Raw genomic sequence first — 18,367 nt, forward strand, 5'->3', positions numbered from 1 at the left:
TGGGTTTGTTTGATGGACTACGGTTTTCAGTGTTTGCATGCATGCTTGTTTTTGTTTTATGCAACTGCGTTACATCATATGGATATCTTGTTGATTAGTCAGATCTTGCAGGGTTGCCATGAGATTTGACCCATTTTGCCTCAGTGTCCCGGAACAGTGGTTTTTAAACCTCTCCTCAAGGACCCTCAGAAGTTTCACAATTTTGTTGTAGCCCTGAACTAAGTCACCGATCCAACTTATCAAGGGCTTGATAATTAGTTGACAAGTTGAATCTGGTGTGCTAGCTCTGGAACAGTTCAAGTACGTGGAACGGCTGGGGGTCCCATAAGTTTTACACACACACACACACACACACACACACACACACACACACACACACACACACACACACACACACACACACACACACACACACACACACACACACACACACACACACACACACACACACACACACACACACACACACACACACACACACACACACACACACACACACACACGTACAACTTACACTGTACATATTGGGGTTTCAATTAATTAAGCAACCCCCTCCAGCACGTTACACAGTTGTGCTTTACCTCCTCCCTGCCTGTAGGTGGCACCGCATCGCTATCTCTGTGTCGAAGAAGAACGTCACCCTGCTCCTGGACTGTAAGAAGCGCATGACCAGGGCCCTGCCTCGCAGCAACAGCCCCGTGGTGGATACCAAGGGCATCACCGTGTTCGGAGCACGCCTGCTGGACGATGAGGTCTTCCAGGTCAGAGGTCACACAGTTAGTCACTAGTGCCATAGAGATATGAATGACACTAGTACCATAGAGATATGAATGACACTAGTACCATAGAGACATACATGACACTAGTACCATAGAGACATACATGACACTAGTACCATAGAGACATACATGACACTAGTACCATAGAGACATACATGACACTAGTACCAGACATACATGACACTAGTACCATAGAGACATACATGACACTAGTACCATAGAGACATACATGACACTAGTACCATAGAGACATACATGACACTAGTACCATAGAGACATACATGACACTAGTACCATAGAGACATACATGACACTAGTACCAGTACATGACACTAGTACCAGAGACATACATGACACTAGTACCATAGAGACATACATGACACTAGTACCATAGAGACATACATGACACTAGTACCATAGAGACATACATGACACTAGTACCATAGAGACATACATGACACTAGTACCATAGAGACATACATGACACTAGTACCATAGAGACATACATGACACTAGTACCATAGAGACATACATGACACTAGTACCATAGAGACATACATGACACTAGTACCATAGAGACATACATGACACTAGTACCATAGAGACATACATGACACTACACTAGTACCATAGAGACATACATGACACTAGTACCATAGAGACATACATGACACTAGTACCATAGACATACATGACACTAGTACCATAGAGACATACATGACACTAGTACCATAGAGACATACATGACACTAGTACCATAGAGACATACATGACACTAGTACCATAGAGACATACATGACACTAGTACCATAGAGACATACATGACACTAGTACCATAGAGACATACATGACACTAGTACCATAGAGACATACATGACACTAGTACCATAGAGACATACATGACACTAGTACCATAGACACTAGTACCATAGACATACATGACACTAGTACCATAGACACATACATGACACTAGTACCATAGAGACATACATGACACTAGTACCATAGAGACATACATGACACTAGTACCATAGAGACATACATGACCCTAGTACCATAGACACATACATGACACTAGTACCATAGAGACATACATGACACTAGTACCATAGAGACATACATGACACTAGTACCATAGAGACATACATGACACTAGTACCATAGAGATATACCTGTCCCAATATTATTAGACTGCTATCTTTTCTCATCTCCTCTCCTTCCTGAACAGAATGTGTAGAAAGACTGAAAATGGGTCTAACTTCTTTCTTTGACCGATCAAGTTTTTACAGGTTTGTGGTCTGAAAGGAAAAGGGGGCCAGGAATGTGGAGTCTCCTGGGACACGGTTACCATTACTGTCTGTTGTAATGGTAGCACTTTCATTAATATCTGCTTCAGTAAACTGGCTACCATGTTATGGCATTACCAAGCTGAACCTCTCACAATGACTGCAGTGTTCTTCGTTAACCTTCATGTTCTTCTTCTTCTTGTTTGTCCAGCAAAAACCCGATCAACCCTTCTCCCTTCAACGGCAGCGGATCTCCTTTCAGCTCAGGAATTGATTCAAATGATATTACTTCTCATTTCAATGAGGCTTTCTTTTGGTTTTCTAATTCCCACAGGGCGATATCCAACAGCTGCTGATCGCATCCAACCCTCAGGCTGCTTATGACTTCTGTGAACACTACAGCCCCGACTGTGACTCCCCTCTACCCAAGACCCAGTCCCAGGACCCCAACACATACGTGAGTAACACAGCAAAACACCACAGACACTGAACAGCAACCTGGAAGGGAATTAGGATTCGCCAATGCGCCACCACAAGTCACAACAGTTTTCTATAGTACGTTTACCACTTGGAGCTCACGTCACTAGAGTCTCTCTTTGCAGTCCAGCTACTTCAAACATCACGGCCACAGCATAAAGCAACCCAGGACCACGCATCCCAGTGCAACACAACACAGGATAGCATAGTGCAGTACCGCTATCCCAAGCCCCAATATACAGTGATATGAAGGGATGTCCACACAAACCCCTCTGCTCACTGAAGGCAGTGAGGCCTCATCCTCGCCCAGCCATCGACAGCTCCAGGAAGTGCTGCTCTGTCCTCTCGCGTTATGAGTTTGTATCTACCCACTTTCCCCCTCACCTACGTGTGTTCTGAGGGAATTCAATAAGAGCAGAGCCCTTTCTCTTCCACTACAAACAATACAACATGAAACAATGCCGTAGTACTACAGTAATACAGGCAAACTTATGAGAAACTCATCAGAAGAATGACGTTTTTCATTTGTTTGTGCTTGTTGAAATCCTGGTGCAAGACTTATTGCAATGTAGACACACACGCATTGAATCGCAGTTGATATGCACTCAACTGGAATAAAAGGCCGTTTTAGAACAAAATGGAAGACAGAAAGGTCGGGGAAAGAGGATGATACAAGTAGCCTGCTTCTCTACGTTTAATTTCATGAGTATAAGGAGAATTATCACGTTGGATGCACCAATCACAGAAAACATGTGTTAGAAATGCTGCTGAAATGAGTGCTGTGGAATGAATATAAATCGTTGTGGTTTTATTCAGTTCGTTTGTTTTCTCATTCATCAAGATCCTCCGTGTGTCTCCATTAATAATAGCTCTCCAGACATTAATCAACACATGGAGTCCTAATGAGTCGAAAAACATTGCTTTTCTTTTCTTTTCCAAGGCGCTCATCCCCACCATATTTCCCCCTTCACTTCTCCTTTCATGCCTTCCTGTCCACCCCCTCTGCCTTTCTCTGCCTTTGAAACTCACTCTTCGCACCTCCTGTCCTTCATTCCACTGCCTCCATTCCTCTGCCTGCACGACCCTCTTGGCCACACCCCCATCTCTCTCGGTACTTTGATGAGGAGTAAGATGACCATGAGCACCTCTATTATTATGGGGAAACAACAGCCCCCCCCCCCCCCTCCCCTCCTCTGTCCACCTCACCTCCCCCCGACCAAGGGGCCCCACTCAACAGGTAAAAAGGGGAGCAAGAGAATCAAAATAGAGGGAAAGGAGGGAGAGAGAGAGAGAGAGAGAGGCAGAGGGAAAGAGATGTGAAGACAAATAAGGTTCAGGCTCAGTACATGAAAAAAATAATGACATCATTTTATCTTGCTGTAAGACATCCCTTTTGTAAGTTAAATTTGTGTGTTACATTTTTTTCAATATCATATTAATAAAGTTTAGGTCGTCATGCCTCTCTCCCTGCCACTCTGTTTCTCCCTACTCTCCTCTGTAATACCACCCTCCTCGTGCTGTCATCCACATGACCACTCGTCCTCTGACATCACCTCTTTACACCTCACCTATCACATTGTATTAACAGTGTGTTATTAATGTTGTATGAATGTAATTTACATGTTGTCATTGTCGTATATATGAGTATGTGTAGGTATGTTTACAATGTGGGGGCACTGGGGGACCAGGTACAGCACACACATCTCTCTCCCTTATTCTCTGTCCCACTGCCCCTCTCTCCCTTATTCTCTGGCCCACTGCCCCTCTGTCCCTTATTCTCTGTCCCACTCCCCCTCTCTCCCTTATTCTCTGTCCCACTCCCCCTCTCTCCCTTATTCTCTGTCCCACTCCCCCTCTCTCCCTTATTCTCTGTCCCACTGCCCCTCTGTCCCTTATTCTCTGTCCCACTCCCCCTCTGTCCCTTATTCTCTGTCCCACTCCCCCTCTGTCCCTTATTCTCTGTCCCACTGCCCCTCTGTCCCTTATTCTGTGTCCCACTCCCCTCTCTCCCTTATTCTCTGTCCCACTGCCCCTCTGTCCCTTATTCTCTGTCCCACTCCCCTCTCTCCCTTATTCTCTGTCCCATTGCCCCTCTCTCCCTTATTCTCTGTCCCACTCCCCTCTCTCCCTTATTCTCTGTCCCATTGCCCCTCTCTCCCTTATTCTCTGTCCCACTGCCCCTCTGTCCCTTATTCTCTGTCCCACTCCCCCTCTGTCCCTTATTCTCTGTCCCACTCCCCTCTCTCCCTTATTCTCTGTCCCACTGCCCCTCTGTCCCTTATTCTCTGTCCCACTCCCCCTGTCCCTTATTCTGTCCCACTTATTCTCTGTCCCACTCCCCTCTCTCCCTTATTCTCTGTCCCACTCCCCTCTGTCCCTTATTCTCTGTCCCACTCCCCTCTCTCCCTTATTCTCTGTCCCACTCCCCTCTGTCCCTTATTCTCTGTCCCACTCCCCTCTCTCCCTTATTCTCTGTCCCACTCCCCTCTGTCCCTTATTCTCTGTCCCACTCCCCCTCTGTCCCTTATTCTCTGTCCCACTCCCCCTCTGTCCCTTATTCTCTGTCCCACTGCCCCTCTCTCCTTATTCTCTGTCCCACTCCCCTCTCTCCCTTATTCTCTGTCCCACTCCCCCTCTCTCCCTTATTCTCTGTCCCACTGCCCCTCTCTCCCTTATTCTCTGTCCCACTGCCCCTCTCTCCCTTATTCTCTGTCCCACTCCCCCTCTCTCCTTATTCTCTGTCCCACTCCCCTCTCTCCCTTATTCTCTGTCCCACTGCCCCTCTCTCCCTTATTCTCTGTCCCACTGCCCCTCTCTCCCTTATTCTCTGTCCCACTGCCCCTCTCTCCCTTATTCTCTGTCCCACTGCCCCTCTCTCCCTTATTCTCTGTCCCACTGCCCCTCTCTCCCTTATTCTCTGTCCCACTCCCCCTCTCTCCCTTATTCTCTGGCCACACTGCCCCTCTCTCCCTTATTCTCTGGCCACACTGCCCCTCTGTCCCTTATTCTCTGTCCCACTGCCCCTCTCTCCCTTATTCTCTGTCCCACTGCCCCTCTCTCCCTTATTCTCTGGCCACACTGCCCCTCTGTCCCTTATTCTCTGTCCCACTGCCCCTCTGTCCCTTATTCTCTGTCCCACTGCCCCTCTCTCCCTTATTCTCTGTCCCACTGCCCCTCTCTCCCTTATTCTCTGGCCACACTGCCCCTCTGTCCCTTATTCTCTGTCCCACTCCCCCTCTCTCCCTTATTCTCTGTCCCACTGCCCCTCTCTCCCTTATTCTCTGGCCACACTGCCCCTCTGTCCCTTATTCTCTGTCCCATTGCCCCTCTGTCCCTTATTCTCTGTCCCATTGCCCCTCTCTCCCTTATTCTCTGTCCCACTGCCCCTCTCTCCCTTATTCTCTGGCCACACTGGGCCGGACCAACTGTCAAGAGAAGGAAGGAAAATAAATGAATACAAAACAATGGACTTTACATATTTTGCTATCATTTTTTTGCAATTGCTCATATGATTATTACCCTCAACTTGGAAATAACAACTTAATTAATGCAGTACATGTTTTGTATGAAAGTAGGCATTAAAGGTAGACATACATCATATCACTGGGTCTGAGTCTCATCAGTTTGAGTCTCAGTTATGACAAAACAACAGAGCAATTGTACAAAATGACTAGCTGAGGATAAGGAAGGATTATTCAACTCAGACAGCAGTGGGTGAGAAAGGGCTGTCATGTATCAGGTGTGTCTGTATTAACATCATTTGCATGTCTGATTCTTTCTGGGATTAACCTCTGCATTTCTGCTTTTCATGCGTATAAATGTTACTGCATGCTTCCACATATTTGACTTTTGTAATCGGTCTACCTGTCTTTTGGTTAATATAAGGTATCAATGTGTCTGTCCCCCTGTACATCCATGGTTATGCATTTCTCCTGGATCTGGCATAAATATGCCCCTGTCTGTCCATGTGTCTGTCAATCTCTCTGTGCCTCAGTTTAACTGTCTGTCTAAATACCTGTGTTTTTCAATGTCCCTTTTCTGTTGTCTATATCTCATTATGTGTAATATACATGTTTCCCACAGCATGTCCAATGAGTTATTCTCTACATATATGCACACACACTGTACATATTTTTGTATTTGCCTGAATTTGAATATATCGGTTCCCATCTGTGTATTTTCTTCACTTGTTAAAATATCAGATCACTCCCCAGTAAAACAAACTTTTGTTCGCCTGACACCCAATGCTGCTGCTTCTCTGTGGCTATGAGCTCACAGCTCTCTCGCAGTTGGACGGCTCAGTGCATCAGAGGCTACAGCTTTACCTGACCGTTACATCCCCAGTGCCTCCGCAAGCCACAGGCTCCATTTGTCATTAGCACAGAGATGCTGCTTTTTTAATATGGAGAATGGCATTACTGGAGAGATCAGCATCCATTGCACTGTACGAGCTGAGTATTAGGCTACACATTGTATTACATTGACTTCCAAAAATATAATTCTACACTGTCCCCTGTTGTAATTTAAGTCTTGTCATTGGCACATAGCACCATTCCTACCTTGCTCCGATTAGTCAAGGTTTCAATTGGCTTTAAAATGCTCAGTTCCCATCTTTCCAGTGCTACATTGAAACAACTTTTCTTTATAGGAACTGTAAAGCACCTTTGCCCACTTTCTGCTGTATCCAGTAATGCCAGAACAGTCTCAGTAAATCACCCAAGCCTAAGCCATCTTTAAATCACTGTCTCAAAACATCCACCTTTGTCTTTCTCTCTCCATCTATCCATCCCCTGTGCTTTCATCCCTTCCCACCCCCCATTGTATCTCTCTACCTCTCCTCTCTCTCAACACCCACCCACCCTCATGAACTACAACACAACACAACCGACACGCATGCACAACAGAAGGGTGCCAATGGCAATGCTGACAAACGCAAACCCGTGGTAGTTAAGGTTGACAAACCTATAGTCGTTAAGGCGGACAAACCTGTAGTCGTTAAGGTGGACAAACCTGTAGTCGTTAAGGCAGACAAACCTATAGTCGTTAAGGCGGCCAAACCTATCGTCGGTAAGGCAGAAAAACCTGTAGTCGTTAAGGCGGCCAAACCTATAGTCGTTAAGGCTCCCAAACCTGTAGTAGTTAAGTCGGCAAAACCTGCGAAAGCAGAGCATGCTAAGCTTGAGGCCACAGCCAAACCAGCTAAAGCCGTACCTGCTGCCACCAAGCCCAGCAAAGCCAAGCTTTACCCGGCCAAACCAGCCAAAGCCAAACCTACTGCAATTGAAGTCCTCCTGAACAAGATCAAACCCACTACAGTCACACCAGTGGCCAAGCCCACACCTGCTGCGAAAAAAGGCGAAAAAAAAGTAATTGGCAAACCTATAGTTGAGAAGAAAGTAAATGGTGAGGCCAAAATCAATGGCAAACCTGTAGTTGAGAAGAAAGTAAATGGTAATTCCAAGGTCAATGGCAAACCTGTAGTTGAGAAGAAACTAAATGGTGAGGCCAAAGTTAATGGTAAAACCGCTGAGGATAAGAAAGTGAGTGGTAATGGCAACGGTAAAACCGCTGAGGATAAGAAAGTGAGTGGTAATGGCAACGGTAAAACCGCTGAGGATAAGAAAGTGAGTGGTAATGGCAACGGTAAAACCGCTGAGGATAAGAAAGTGAGTGGTAATGGCAACGGTAAAACTGCTGAGGATAAGAAAGTGAGTGGTAACAGCAACGGTAAAACCGCTGAGAATAAGAAAGTGAGTGGTAACGGCAACGGTAAAACCGCTGAGGATAAGAAAATGAGTGGTAATGGCAACGGTAAAACCGCTGAGGATAAGAAAATGAGTGGTAATGGCAACGGTAAAACCGCTGAGGATAAGAAAGTGAGTGGTAATGGCAACGGTAAAACCGCTGAGGATAAGAAAGTGAGTGGTAATGGCAACGGTAAAACCGCTGAGGATAAGAAAGTGAGTGGTAATGGCAACGGTAAAACCGCTGAGGATAAGAAAGTGAGTGGTAATGGCAACGGTAAAACTGCTGAGGATAAGAAAGTGAGTGGTAACGGCAACGGTAAAACCGCTGAGGATAAGAAAGTGAGTGGTAATGGCAACGGTAAAACCGCTGAGGATAAGAAAGTGAGTGGTAACGGCAACGGTAAAACCGCTGAGGATAAGAAAGTGAGTGGTAATGGCAACGGTAAAACCGCTGAGGATAAGAAAGTGAGTGGTAACGGCAAAAGCGCCAGTGACAAAAAAGCTAATGGCAAAACCGAAGCAGCAAAACCTGAAACCACTAAAGTCCAGCCCAAAAAAGACGTCGCTAAAGTTAAAGTAGAAAAAACTGTGGTCAGCAAAGTGAAACCAGCAAAAGCAGAAACTAAAGTAGTGGTAGCAAAAACCAAAGTTAAAGTTAAAGTCGTAAAACCCGAGGCCACAAAGTTTAAGGAAGCGAAAACCGAGATCACTAAAGTCAAACCAAGAGAGTCAGTTGTCGTCAAAGTTCCTCCCTTCCTCAAACCTGCACCGAAGAAAGAGCTGCCAAGCCCAGAACCTGCTGCACCGAAGCCAGAGAGAACCAAGGTGGTGCTTGATGTAAATAACATCAAATCGATGACCCAAAAAATGCCTCCCTTCGGCAAGACTGCATACAGTGGCACCGTCGTCCCTGTGCCGGAAAAAACGAAGACGAAACGGGCAACGGTTATCAACAGGTACAAACAAAGAGCCCATGGTGGCAGTCCAGAGCTGTATCTTCCAGCTATCCCTTCTGGGAACCAGGTCGTTCTCCATCCAGATTTGACTGCAAATGTCTGTTCAACAAGCTTGTAGTTCTACTTTAAACAGATGATAGTTTTAGTGCCTCGTTTTAGGCGTAAAGAGTTTATACTTTTTTAGACTCACTTCTCAAATGATTTTGGTAAAACCATTTTCATACAGCGATACATACCGTCACTATGGGTATGTTACGTACATAGATTACAGTGACACAGAAAAGCTGTGACTCTTATTTGTTTCAGACTCATACCTATGTAAGACGTAACTGTTTTATACTTGTCTGAATGATTCATATCATTTACAAATCGTGGATGTAACACCTATAAAGCGAAAACTGCACAGTTAAACGCAACTGACGAATTTGCATTCGTTGGGACTGCAATTCTTTTTTCCGACTCAACCACTAACAGCTATGGAATTGAGTGTGAAAAACCTAGCTAGGTGGTGGACTGCCTGGTCCTCAGAAAGGAAGTTGGCTCATACCAACCTGGACCCTCTCCTCCGTTTACATATCATATGATCAATATGATGGTCAGAACCTATATGATATTAGCGGGGGAAAACAGACTGTCGTATTGACGCATGGCTACCTGTACAGTCTCCTCTCCGTTTCCTGACAAACTCCCCTTCAAAGCTCCTGAAACTCAGAACCTGTTCTCAGCGTTCACACGGGGCCTGTTGTTGTCTTCTTTTCGTCATTGAGTGGCGCGCTAGTGAAGGGATTGACCTGTGTGCATGCGTTTCTTACACAGACAAAGGGAGACATAAGACATATGTACCCACACAATCTGTAGACAATACAATACAACTTTTCCCGTTTCTCTCTCTCTCTCTCTCTCTCTCTCTCTCTCTCTCTCTCTCTCTCTCTCTCTCTCTCTCTCTCTCTCTCTCTCTCTCTCTCCTCTCAAACGTGGGTTCTCTCGAAGACGTGTCCCCCCCGTCTTGATCATATTGGAGTGAAATATGAGTGAAGCAGTCTCACAGAAAGCTAAGCACGCTAAACATGCTTAGGTATCAGTTCAACTCCACTCTGTGCACGTCGTAGACCTCTGGCTCAGTTACTATTAACATGCAAGTCGAATTGAGATGGGCGAGTATGTCAATGTAATGAAGCTCTGAGATGGTTAAAAAAAAGATATATATATGTATGTATATATATATATATATATGTCAAAGCCATGTATTACAGTTATCAGATAAGTACTGGTTTGAAAAACAAGTAAGTATTTAGTTATTGTGAATGTCTCTGCTCTGAGGTTATTTGGAACTTGTTGAACTTGTTCTGTGAGGCTGCTTTTTGTGGTTGAAACTTTTCCCCGTGTCTCTGGTTAAAGTCTTTCCCACTTCATAGAGGAGACCAAACAAAGTATGCATCCACTATTAATAACAGTGATAATCCATCTCTCCAGGAGTGGTCAAGTTGAGGCCTTCTCCAACCTTCTGACATCAGCAGAAGAGCAGACTTGACCTAATGAACCTATCGTGGCTTTGTGGCTCTTTTTTTTCCCAGACAACGTTTTTCAGGAATTCAATAAATACATTTTAGCAAGGACCGTTCCTAAATCTTGCGGATGGCAACATTTCTAGTCATCAAGATTTTATGAACTGCTAAAATGTATTTCTAGCTCAAAGTGACATTTCTAAACTTTGAAAACATGTTTTGCCAGAGAACTCTTTGGCAAAACTATTTGATGTTTGCCCTTTTTACCTGACAAACATCCCCTGTAATGTGTCTCATCTTTTCTTTAAACACATCAGTCATAATACTGACCATCTTAAAACTAACCACCCTTTCTCATTCAAACCCGCCTACCTCCACCCTGGCCCCCCACCTCTTCTTGACCTGACCAATCAGGATGTAGAAACTGCAAATTCTGAGGCTGGCCACACCCCTACAGAGACGGATTATTATTACGAGGAGGCAGTCCTACAGCCAGCGAGTGAGGTGATTGGACAAGAAGGGACAACTGGCCAGGTAAACCGCACATAGAAAAACAGTGGGAGAAGACGCCATCGATATCACACTAGTTCAAAACACTCCCCGGCTAAAGTCAATACAACATGAATTATTAGATACTGTTATATACTTCCTAGTAATCTCTGTGGAGGTGAGCCCAGCCATCTGGTAGTGCAACAAAGTGGTCTAACAGGTTGTCACGCACCATAACACACTTACCCATTTTGTTGCCACCAGAGCCATGAGACATACCACCCTTTTTCAAAGAGGAATGCAATCACATTCATTTTGGCGTATCAGACATTTTCATGTGGCTCTCATTTTCCCTAAACCCAAGATCATGTTTTGTTTGTTCTCATATCAATATTCTAATTTGATAACACACTTAGTCTTGAAATAAGAACAACAGTCTTGAGAAAATGGAAGTCGCGTACGAATGTTTGATATACACTGCGGAGGAATGGATATCATGCATTCTTGTTTGACCGCATACGGGAACTGCATTTTGTTGAGAGAATTATAGTGGCTATCCTCAGCCCTATCAGCCAGAATGTGTGACTCTTTCCTCACAGTTCTGTTGTATGTGTTCTCTTTATTTTATATGAATCGTTTCATTTAAAAAAAAATTATCTTCAAAGAAGAAATGGTAAATCATTGGAAAAATGTTTCTGAGATTTGTTTTCTATTGAGAAATAAATTGGTTCCTTTTATTTCAATAGCCAGCATTCTATTCAGTCATTTGTATCTATGTGATCAATGTTGGACCTGTTACAAAATGTTTTACATAACCAGCAGTGGTAAGTTGAATAGGGAAAAGTAACATAGTAATAGCTTTGCATAATAGCAGCTGCTTTTGTTTTCACAAAGTGGGGGGGGCTTCACCTCATTCTTGTGTGTGTGTGTGTCAGTGAGTCTTGTACACTAAAATATTAGTATATTGCTACCCAACTTTTAATCTCCATTGTGTAGAATGGCCTCTTAAAATATGTAAAACTGCCTAGGTAAAGAATTGTGAAATTTCCATCACCACTTTTATTTCCCTCACACACTTAATTTTGATAATGTTAGTATATTGCTAGCCCACAATTATTGTGCTTCCTTTTCAGTTAACTCAATCATTAGACACAAACACACAAGCTGGTGATAAACCCTAGAAGCTTTGGTGGAAACATGCCATTATTATAAGTTTAAGAATAAACACAAATATGCTTACATTTGTAAGAGATGATGGCTTCAAAGGGCCAGAAGGCCCTTCATGAAAATTGTGGCGATATTAATGGAGCATGAATGGACCTTAAGCTTTCCATGCTTTGGTGAGGAAATGTCCGGAAGAACTGGCTGTTCCTTTGATGTCCACCAGGTGTCACTATGCTCTATGTCCCTCTGTCAGTGTCTGTGTTTTGTAAAAGGTAAGACTTACCACACTCTCTGCCGTCTCCTTTTCTCCCGGTATCTCTCTGCTTCTTCATCTATCATTTACTGTCACTTTACTTTTCGTCAATGTCTTGGATTTCTTTTCTATGATCCTCTTCCTTCCTTCCTGTCTTCCTCTCCCTTCTCTCTTTGCTCTTTTTCTCTCTGTTGGCACCTCCATTCCGTCATCGCTCTGCCCCAGGTGGAGGAGACATTGGTGGCAGAGGAGGTAGATTTGGCCAAGGCAGGGGGTGAGGTCGAGGCCTTTACTGAGGAGTATGTGACTGGAGACCTGGGCATGAAGGAATACGACTATTCCTACAAGGACTACAACGAGCCTCTGCCCGAAGGAGAGACGACTGACGGCTACATGGGCCCCGCCCTGTCCGCTGTGACAGACGAGGGAGGCGTAAGTCACTGCGCTTCCACCAAATCTTTCTTTCAATCCTAGCAGGAGCTGAAATAGGATTTGTGTATACTCGGTGTATACTCTAGTTAGTATGCATACACAAAGAGGTACTAAAGGCGCAGCAAATGATCTGGCTCGGATCTCATTTGTTTTTAATGCCTGTCTATGTGTATGTCTCCATTTGGACTTGCTATTAAGCTTGAGCGTCTGCTAAATGACTTAAATGTAAATGTAAATGTAGGCTATAGGTCGCCCCAAGGGAAGGATGCTCTGAAGACTTTTTAGTGAGGAGAGTTGATAAAAGTTGGCGCCCAACGAGGGTCTGGACTTATTTACATTATTTGTTTATACACTTAGACACTGTGGTCTCTTTAGAGTACTCTTAATATTACATAGTATTTCGGACATAAAACAGGTGAACTTTATTGCTTCTACAACCTTGTAAATAGCAATATTTTTGGTGACCATTTTATGATTCAAACCCACTCTGCTCATTTGCCTTTTGGTAGTAAAGACCACAGTATATACAGTATTCTGTCTGTACTGAATGTATCTCTCATTAATACTATGTTGTGTATGTGATATTATCAACCCAGAACACATCCTTTGCAGGTATGTTTTCTGTAACTTGGTGATGAGCCATTGATTTGTCCAGTTTGATAAGGAGCTACAAAATGTCCTATGAAACGATGCCTTTTGAGAAGTGGTTAACCTCTAAAATAGTTCCCTTGCTTTTACAAACAAACGCTACAACACCGCATTTCTCCAAGGCCGTGCCATAGAACAATTTTGAGCTACCTTTGGGTGACGTGGGAATCAACTGTTATTCGTGTATTTGCTTTTAGGACTATTTCCTACCCCTGTGATTATTTCTACCTCAACCTGTTGGCTACACGCCATGTCGGCAGGTTTGACCAAAGCACTTGGTGGAGTGTGTGTCGGGTCTGTAGGCATATGCATTGACTGTGCTGTATTGTGGGTTACATGTGTGTTTTCCTCAGGCCTCAGTGAGTGCCGTAAAAGGAGAGAAGGGAGAGCCTGCTGTCCTTGAGCCTGTGAGTTGCCATTTACGTTGTCGTTTCGTTGTTATAGCTACCCCTGTGCACTGTGACCTCCTCATCTACAGGGGGCACCACGACATTCAGTAGTCAACGTATGTTTCACAAGAAACAGTTTAGCTGTCCCGAACACCGAGTTACCACAAGGCCAGAGGATTCCCCGAATTTCCTGTGGATGGAATTGATATGGAAATAAGTAGCAACGTCTGACATTGAAATACCACCACTGTCTCTCAGTCCCCCATGTTTGACATTCTTCACAGGGTATGTTGATTGAGGGACCTCCGGGACCAGAGGGACAAGCAGTAAGTGCATTTCATCCACCTCTTTCTACTGAAATGCGTCTCATAGAATAGAATACCTTTATTACTGTACTTATCCCAAACTTTTCTTCTTCTCCCTTAGGGTCTCCCCGGACCTAATGGCCCATCTGGCCCTCCTGGCTCTGTTGGTGATCCTGGCGAGAGGGTGAGTTTTTATTTAACCTTTATTTAACTAGGCAAGTCACCTAAGAACACATTCTTATTTACAATGACGGCCTACCCGGCCAAACCCGGACGACACTGGGCCAATTGTGCGCCGCCCTATGAGACTCCCAATCACGGTATTCTATTGTGATACAGCCTGGATTCGAACCATGTGATGCAGTGCCTTAGACCGCTGCTCCACTCGGGAGTCCTACTTTACCTACTATCTAATGTATATCTGTGTTTCTGAACAAGTTAACCTTGATGTATTGTTTGTCTATGGCTTTAGTTGTCTTGTTGTGGTGGTTGACTGTGCTGTGCTGGTATCTCCTCCTGTAGGGAATCCCTGGAAAGTCTGGTATCCCCGGTGCCGATGGCGTCCCTGGCCCCCCCGGAACGTCTGTCATGCTGCCCGTGAGTGAACGACTGATGCCCGTCTGGCAATCATCCCTACGGCCCTCTTACGTTCTTTCTTTCCCCTTTCGTTTCCATACCTTTTCTCTCTCTCTCTCTCTCTCTCTCTCTCTCTCTCTCTCTCTCTCTCTCTCTCTCTCTCTCTCTCTCTCTCTCTCTCTCTCTCTCTCTCTCTCTCTCTCTCTCTCTCTCTCTCTCTCTCTCTCTCTTGTCTCTGAACAGTCTTAATCTTTACTCTGTTCTTCATCAGTTTGTTTCTTTCTCCCCGACTCAGACTCCAGTACTGAGTCGTAAGGTTGAAGATGACAAACTGCCTTAATTGGGAATAAGTGTATGTTTTCTCTCTCTGTAGTTCCGTTTTGGAAGCAGTGGAGGAGACAAGGGTCCCATGGTCTCAGCACAGGAAGCCCAGGCTCAGGCCATTCTGTCTCAGGCCAGGGTGAGGGATGAGAGTTCAACACTGTCCGTCACACTGGTTTATCACACAGCATTATTATATTATTAGCACGCACTACAAAAACACCCCGAATGATTTAACGAACACAACATAAGACAACATGCAGGTTGAATGCGATCTCTTTCGGGTCAGTGTCCTTAAGCGCAGTTCTCATGTGTTCAAAATGGTCTGAGTAATGGCTAAGGGCTGACGTGGCCTCTTGTTGTTACTCCTTTCTCTTAGCTGGCTCTGAAGGGACCACCCGGACCAATGGGCTACACTGGACGCACAGGACCTCTGGTGTGTACCGTCCCTTTTCCTCCGTCACATTTCCTCCAATCACAGTCTGTCGATGTATCATAAGAATATTGACCGTGTGTAGATGGTCCCCAGATCACCACGGGGATAAAGTAAACAGAGTGACTGGGCTATTTGATTGACGTCTGTGTGTCCCTCCGCAATAATGGTTGTTTCTGTTCTATGTCAGGGGACCCCTGGAAGTTCTGGTCTGAAGGGTGAGAGTGGGGATCCTGGGCCTCAGGTAAAGAGATATTCATCCCAGAACCACGTCTGTGGACATTTCTTCCCCATATATCTGACTCAGACCACAAATTGGCTTTATACAGGTACCTTTACACCACTGTAGTGCTGGTCAGTTGCTAAGAGACGGTTGTTTTCCCTCAACTGTAATGTAGTAGGAGAGACTATTTCTCTTCATGTGTTTATTATCGATACTCAATTCAGACAGGCTTTCATCACAGACATCTATTCTTTTTTTCAGGGCCCCAGAGGACCACAGGGTTTGAGCGGCCCTCTCGGCAAATCAGGAAGAAGAGTAAGTGAGCGCAATCTGATCTCCATTACTGTATTTATGAATCCGCCCGAAATGGCACGCTATTCCCTATAGGCCCCTGTCAAAAGTAGTGCACTAAATAGGGAATAAGGTGCCATTTCGGACGCGCACTGCCCACATTCCAGTGTTGATACTAGCATGCTAGTTGTATGCATGCCCAATACATTGCTTCACACTAAATGGTATGCTATGTCTACAGGCATGCAGATTAGAATAAACACGAATGCTGTGACAATAGATGTGATTGTGTGGTTCCCTCTATCTCGCCTCAGGGTCGTGCTGGAGCTGATGGCGCCAGAGGCATGCCAGGAGAGGGCGGGCCTAAGGTAAGCTCTCAGCTGCTTGTTTTGTCGTAAACATCATCTGTTCTTCCCGATTCTGTTCTACGACCTCGCGTAAGTTCTCTGAAACGGTCTGTATGGCCTCGACTTTGCATGTGTGTTGCTTTTGAATCGTTGTTCAGGTCACATGAATCGTTTTCCATTCTCAGTGCGGAGTTTATTTGATGCTCTGGCTTACTGCTGCGCCTTGAACATGCCGCGGTACTGTGTTGTCGATAGGATTCATCCAACAGCCGCACACATTCTTTCCGTTTTCTCCACCCCCTGACTCGACGTGTCTGTCTCCCGCAGGGGGACCGTGGTTTCGACGGCCTGCCTGGATTGCCCGGAGACAAAGGACACAGGGTGAGTTCACGGTCGAAGGTCAACCCAGCACACCACCGTAGACACATGGTTAGAGGCCTCGTCAAAGAGAGTTTGAGTATCACATTAAATGAAATCGTGTTGCAGCAAGGGACCGGGAAAACCAAGCCACTCCATCTGGAACTATTGTGACTGAACACGACTCGTGGTTATTGCCCAGGAAGGAAGACTCTGTCCTATCGACGGAAACAGAGTGGAATCGAAGTGTGATAAAGCATGCTGTCATTTTAATTGTTCTTCCTCCCTCTCTATTCCACCATTCTAGGGTGATACTGGAGGATTGGGACCCCTAGGAGGTCCTGGAGAGGACGGAGAGAGGGTAAGTAGTTTGGCGAAACATCAGACATTGACCTATCAGTCCCATGTCTCCATAGAGATCTATACAACTATGAGTCTATCAGCCCAGAACTACAGTAGAGTGGTCACTGAACCTAGAACCACACACACACTGCATCTACATTTCTACATTTCTCACCATGGTCTTTTAACATGACCCCATTGATCCTTCAAACTCCTTCCTCCTTGCTCACATCCTGTCTCTATCATTCACCTTTTGTGTGTGTGTGTGTTGTTTCCAGGGAGACGACGGAGACATCGGACCGAGAGGACTTCCAGGTGAACCCGTGAGTGTATTTCTGACGCTACCGTTGACATCGGTTCCGTCTCACTACCATCACCGTTCACATTTTTGGGATAATAGTGTGTGTATTGTGTTGTTTATAGCGACTACCCGTTTTAGCTGGCTTGTTATTGACCCGTTCCTGGCTTTTTCTCTCTGTGTTCGTTTGTTGTTTCGCTCTTGTTTTTAGGGACCTCGTGGTTTGCTCGGGCCTAAAGGTCCGAACGGAATCCCCGGCCCTCCTGTAAGTACACACATTGGTGCACCACACTGGAATGTCAGTTTTACTCAAAATAATCTTGGCTGTGAAGCTACACTGCAAAAAGTGAATATAAGCAAGCCTAAATATCTCATATTGAGGGATAATTAACTTAAAATGTGTGCTTTTTTCCTTGCTTTTTTTGTACCAAGCTAAATGATCTAATGTCATTGGCAGATCATTTCACTTATTTGAACCTAAAAAGGCTTAATGCAAGTAATTGATCTTATTTCAAGATATTTGACCTTAAAGCGTCATATTAGGATAAAACATCTGCCAAACGAAACATCTGATTAAAGATCTGCCAATGACGGTGCACCCTAAAACAACAACATGACCAAGCAAACACGGCACTGGGATAGTTTCACTACATCCCAGAATGTCAACTCTTCCCTCATACTACCCCTGAAAGTACTAAGCACCCCTAAAGTAGGCAACTATATGACCAGGAACCACATCAACCTCATGT

At 44.9% G+C, this 18,367-nt stretch overlaps 1 protein-coding gene across 3 annotated transcripts in view; it reads left to right on the top strand.

Annotated features, from left to right (window-relative positions):
• The window catches only part of col11a2 (collagen, type XI, alpha 2), a 47,626-nt gene that overhangs the window by 12,098 nt on the left and 17,161 nt on the right, over positions 1-18,367 (top strand). Inside the window, exons 4-20 of one of the 3 annotated variants that reach the window (XM_046362209.1) lie at positions 599-761; positions 2,400-2,522; positions 11,165-11,284; positions 12,882-13,088; positions 14,090-14,143; positions 14,410-14,451; positions 14,552-14,614; positions 14,953-15,027; positions 15,380-15,466; positions 15,707-15,763; positions 15,951-16,004; positions 16,245-16,298; positions 16,589-16,642; positions 16,949-17,002; positions 17,286-17,339; positions 17,599-17,643; positions 17,830-17,883. In XM_046362209.1, the coding sequence (XP_046218165.1) occupies positions 599-761; positions 2,400-2,522; positions 11,165-11,284; positions 12,882-13,088; positions 14,090-14,143; positions 14,410-14,451; positions 14,552-14,614; positions 14,953-15,027; positions 15,380-15,466; positions 15,707-15,763; positions 15,951-16,004; positions 16,245-16,298; positions 16,589-16,642; positions 16,949-17,002; positions 17,286-17,339; positions 17,599-17,643; positions 17,830-17,883 (1,360 nt within the window). Of the gene's footprint in view, positions 1-598; positions 762-2,399; positions 2,523-8,383; positions 9,246-11,164; positions 11,285-12,881; positions 13,089-14,089; positions 14,144-14,409; positions 14,452-14,551; positions 14,615-14,952; positions 15,028-15,379; positions 15,467-15,706; positions 15,764-15,950; positions 16,005-16,244; positions 16,299-16,588; positions 16,643-16,948; positions 17,003-17,285; positions 17,340-17,598; positions 17,644-17,829; positions 17,884-18,367 lie in introns of those variants that run through there. The other 2 variants (XM_046362210.1, XM_046362211.1) reach the window with 2 other exon arrangements.

This window comes from Oncorhynchus gorbuscha, linkage group LG09 (genome assembly GCF_021184085.1).
Source record: "Oncorhynchus gorbuscha isolate QuinsamMale2020 ecotype Even-year linkage group LG09, OgorEven_v1.0, whole genome shotgun sequence".
In the NCBI taxonomy this organism is placed as follows: domain Eukaryota; kingdom Metazoa; phylum Chordata; class Actinopteri; order Salmoniformes; family Salmonidae; genus Oncorhynchus; species Oncorhynchus gorbuscha.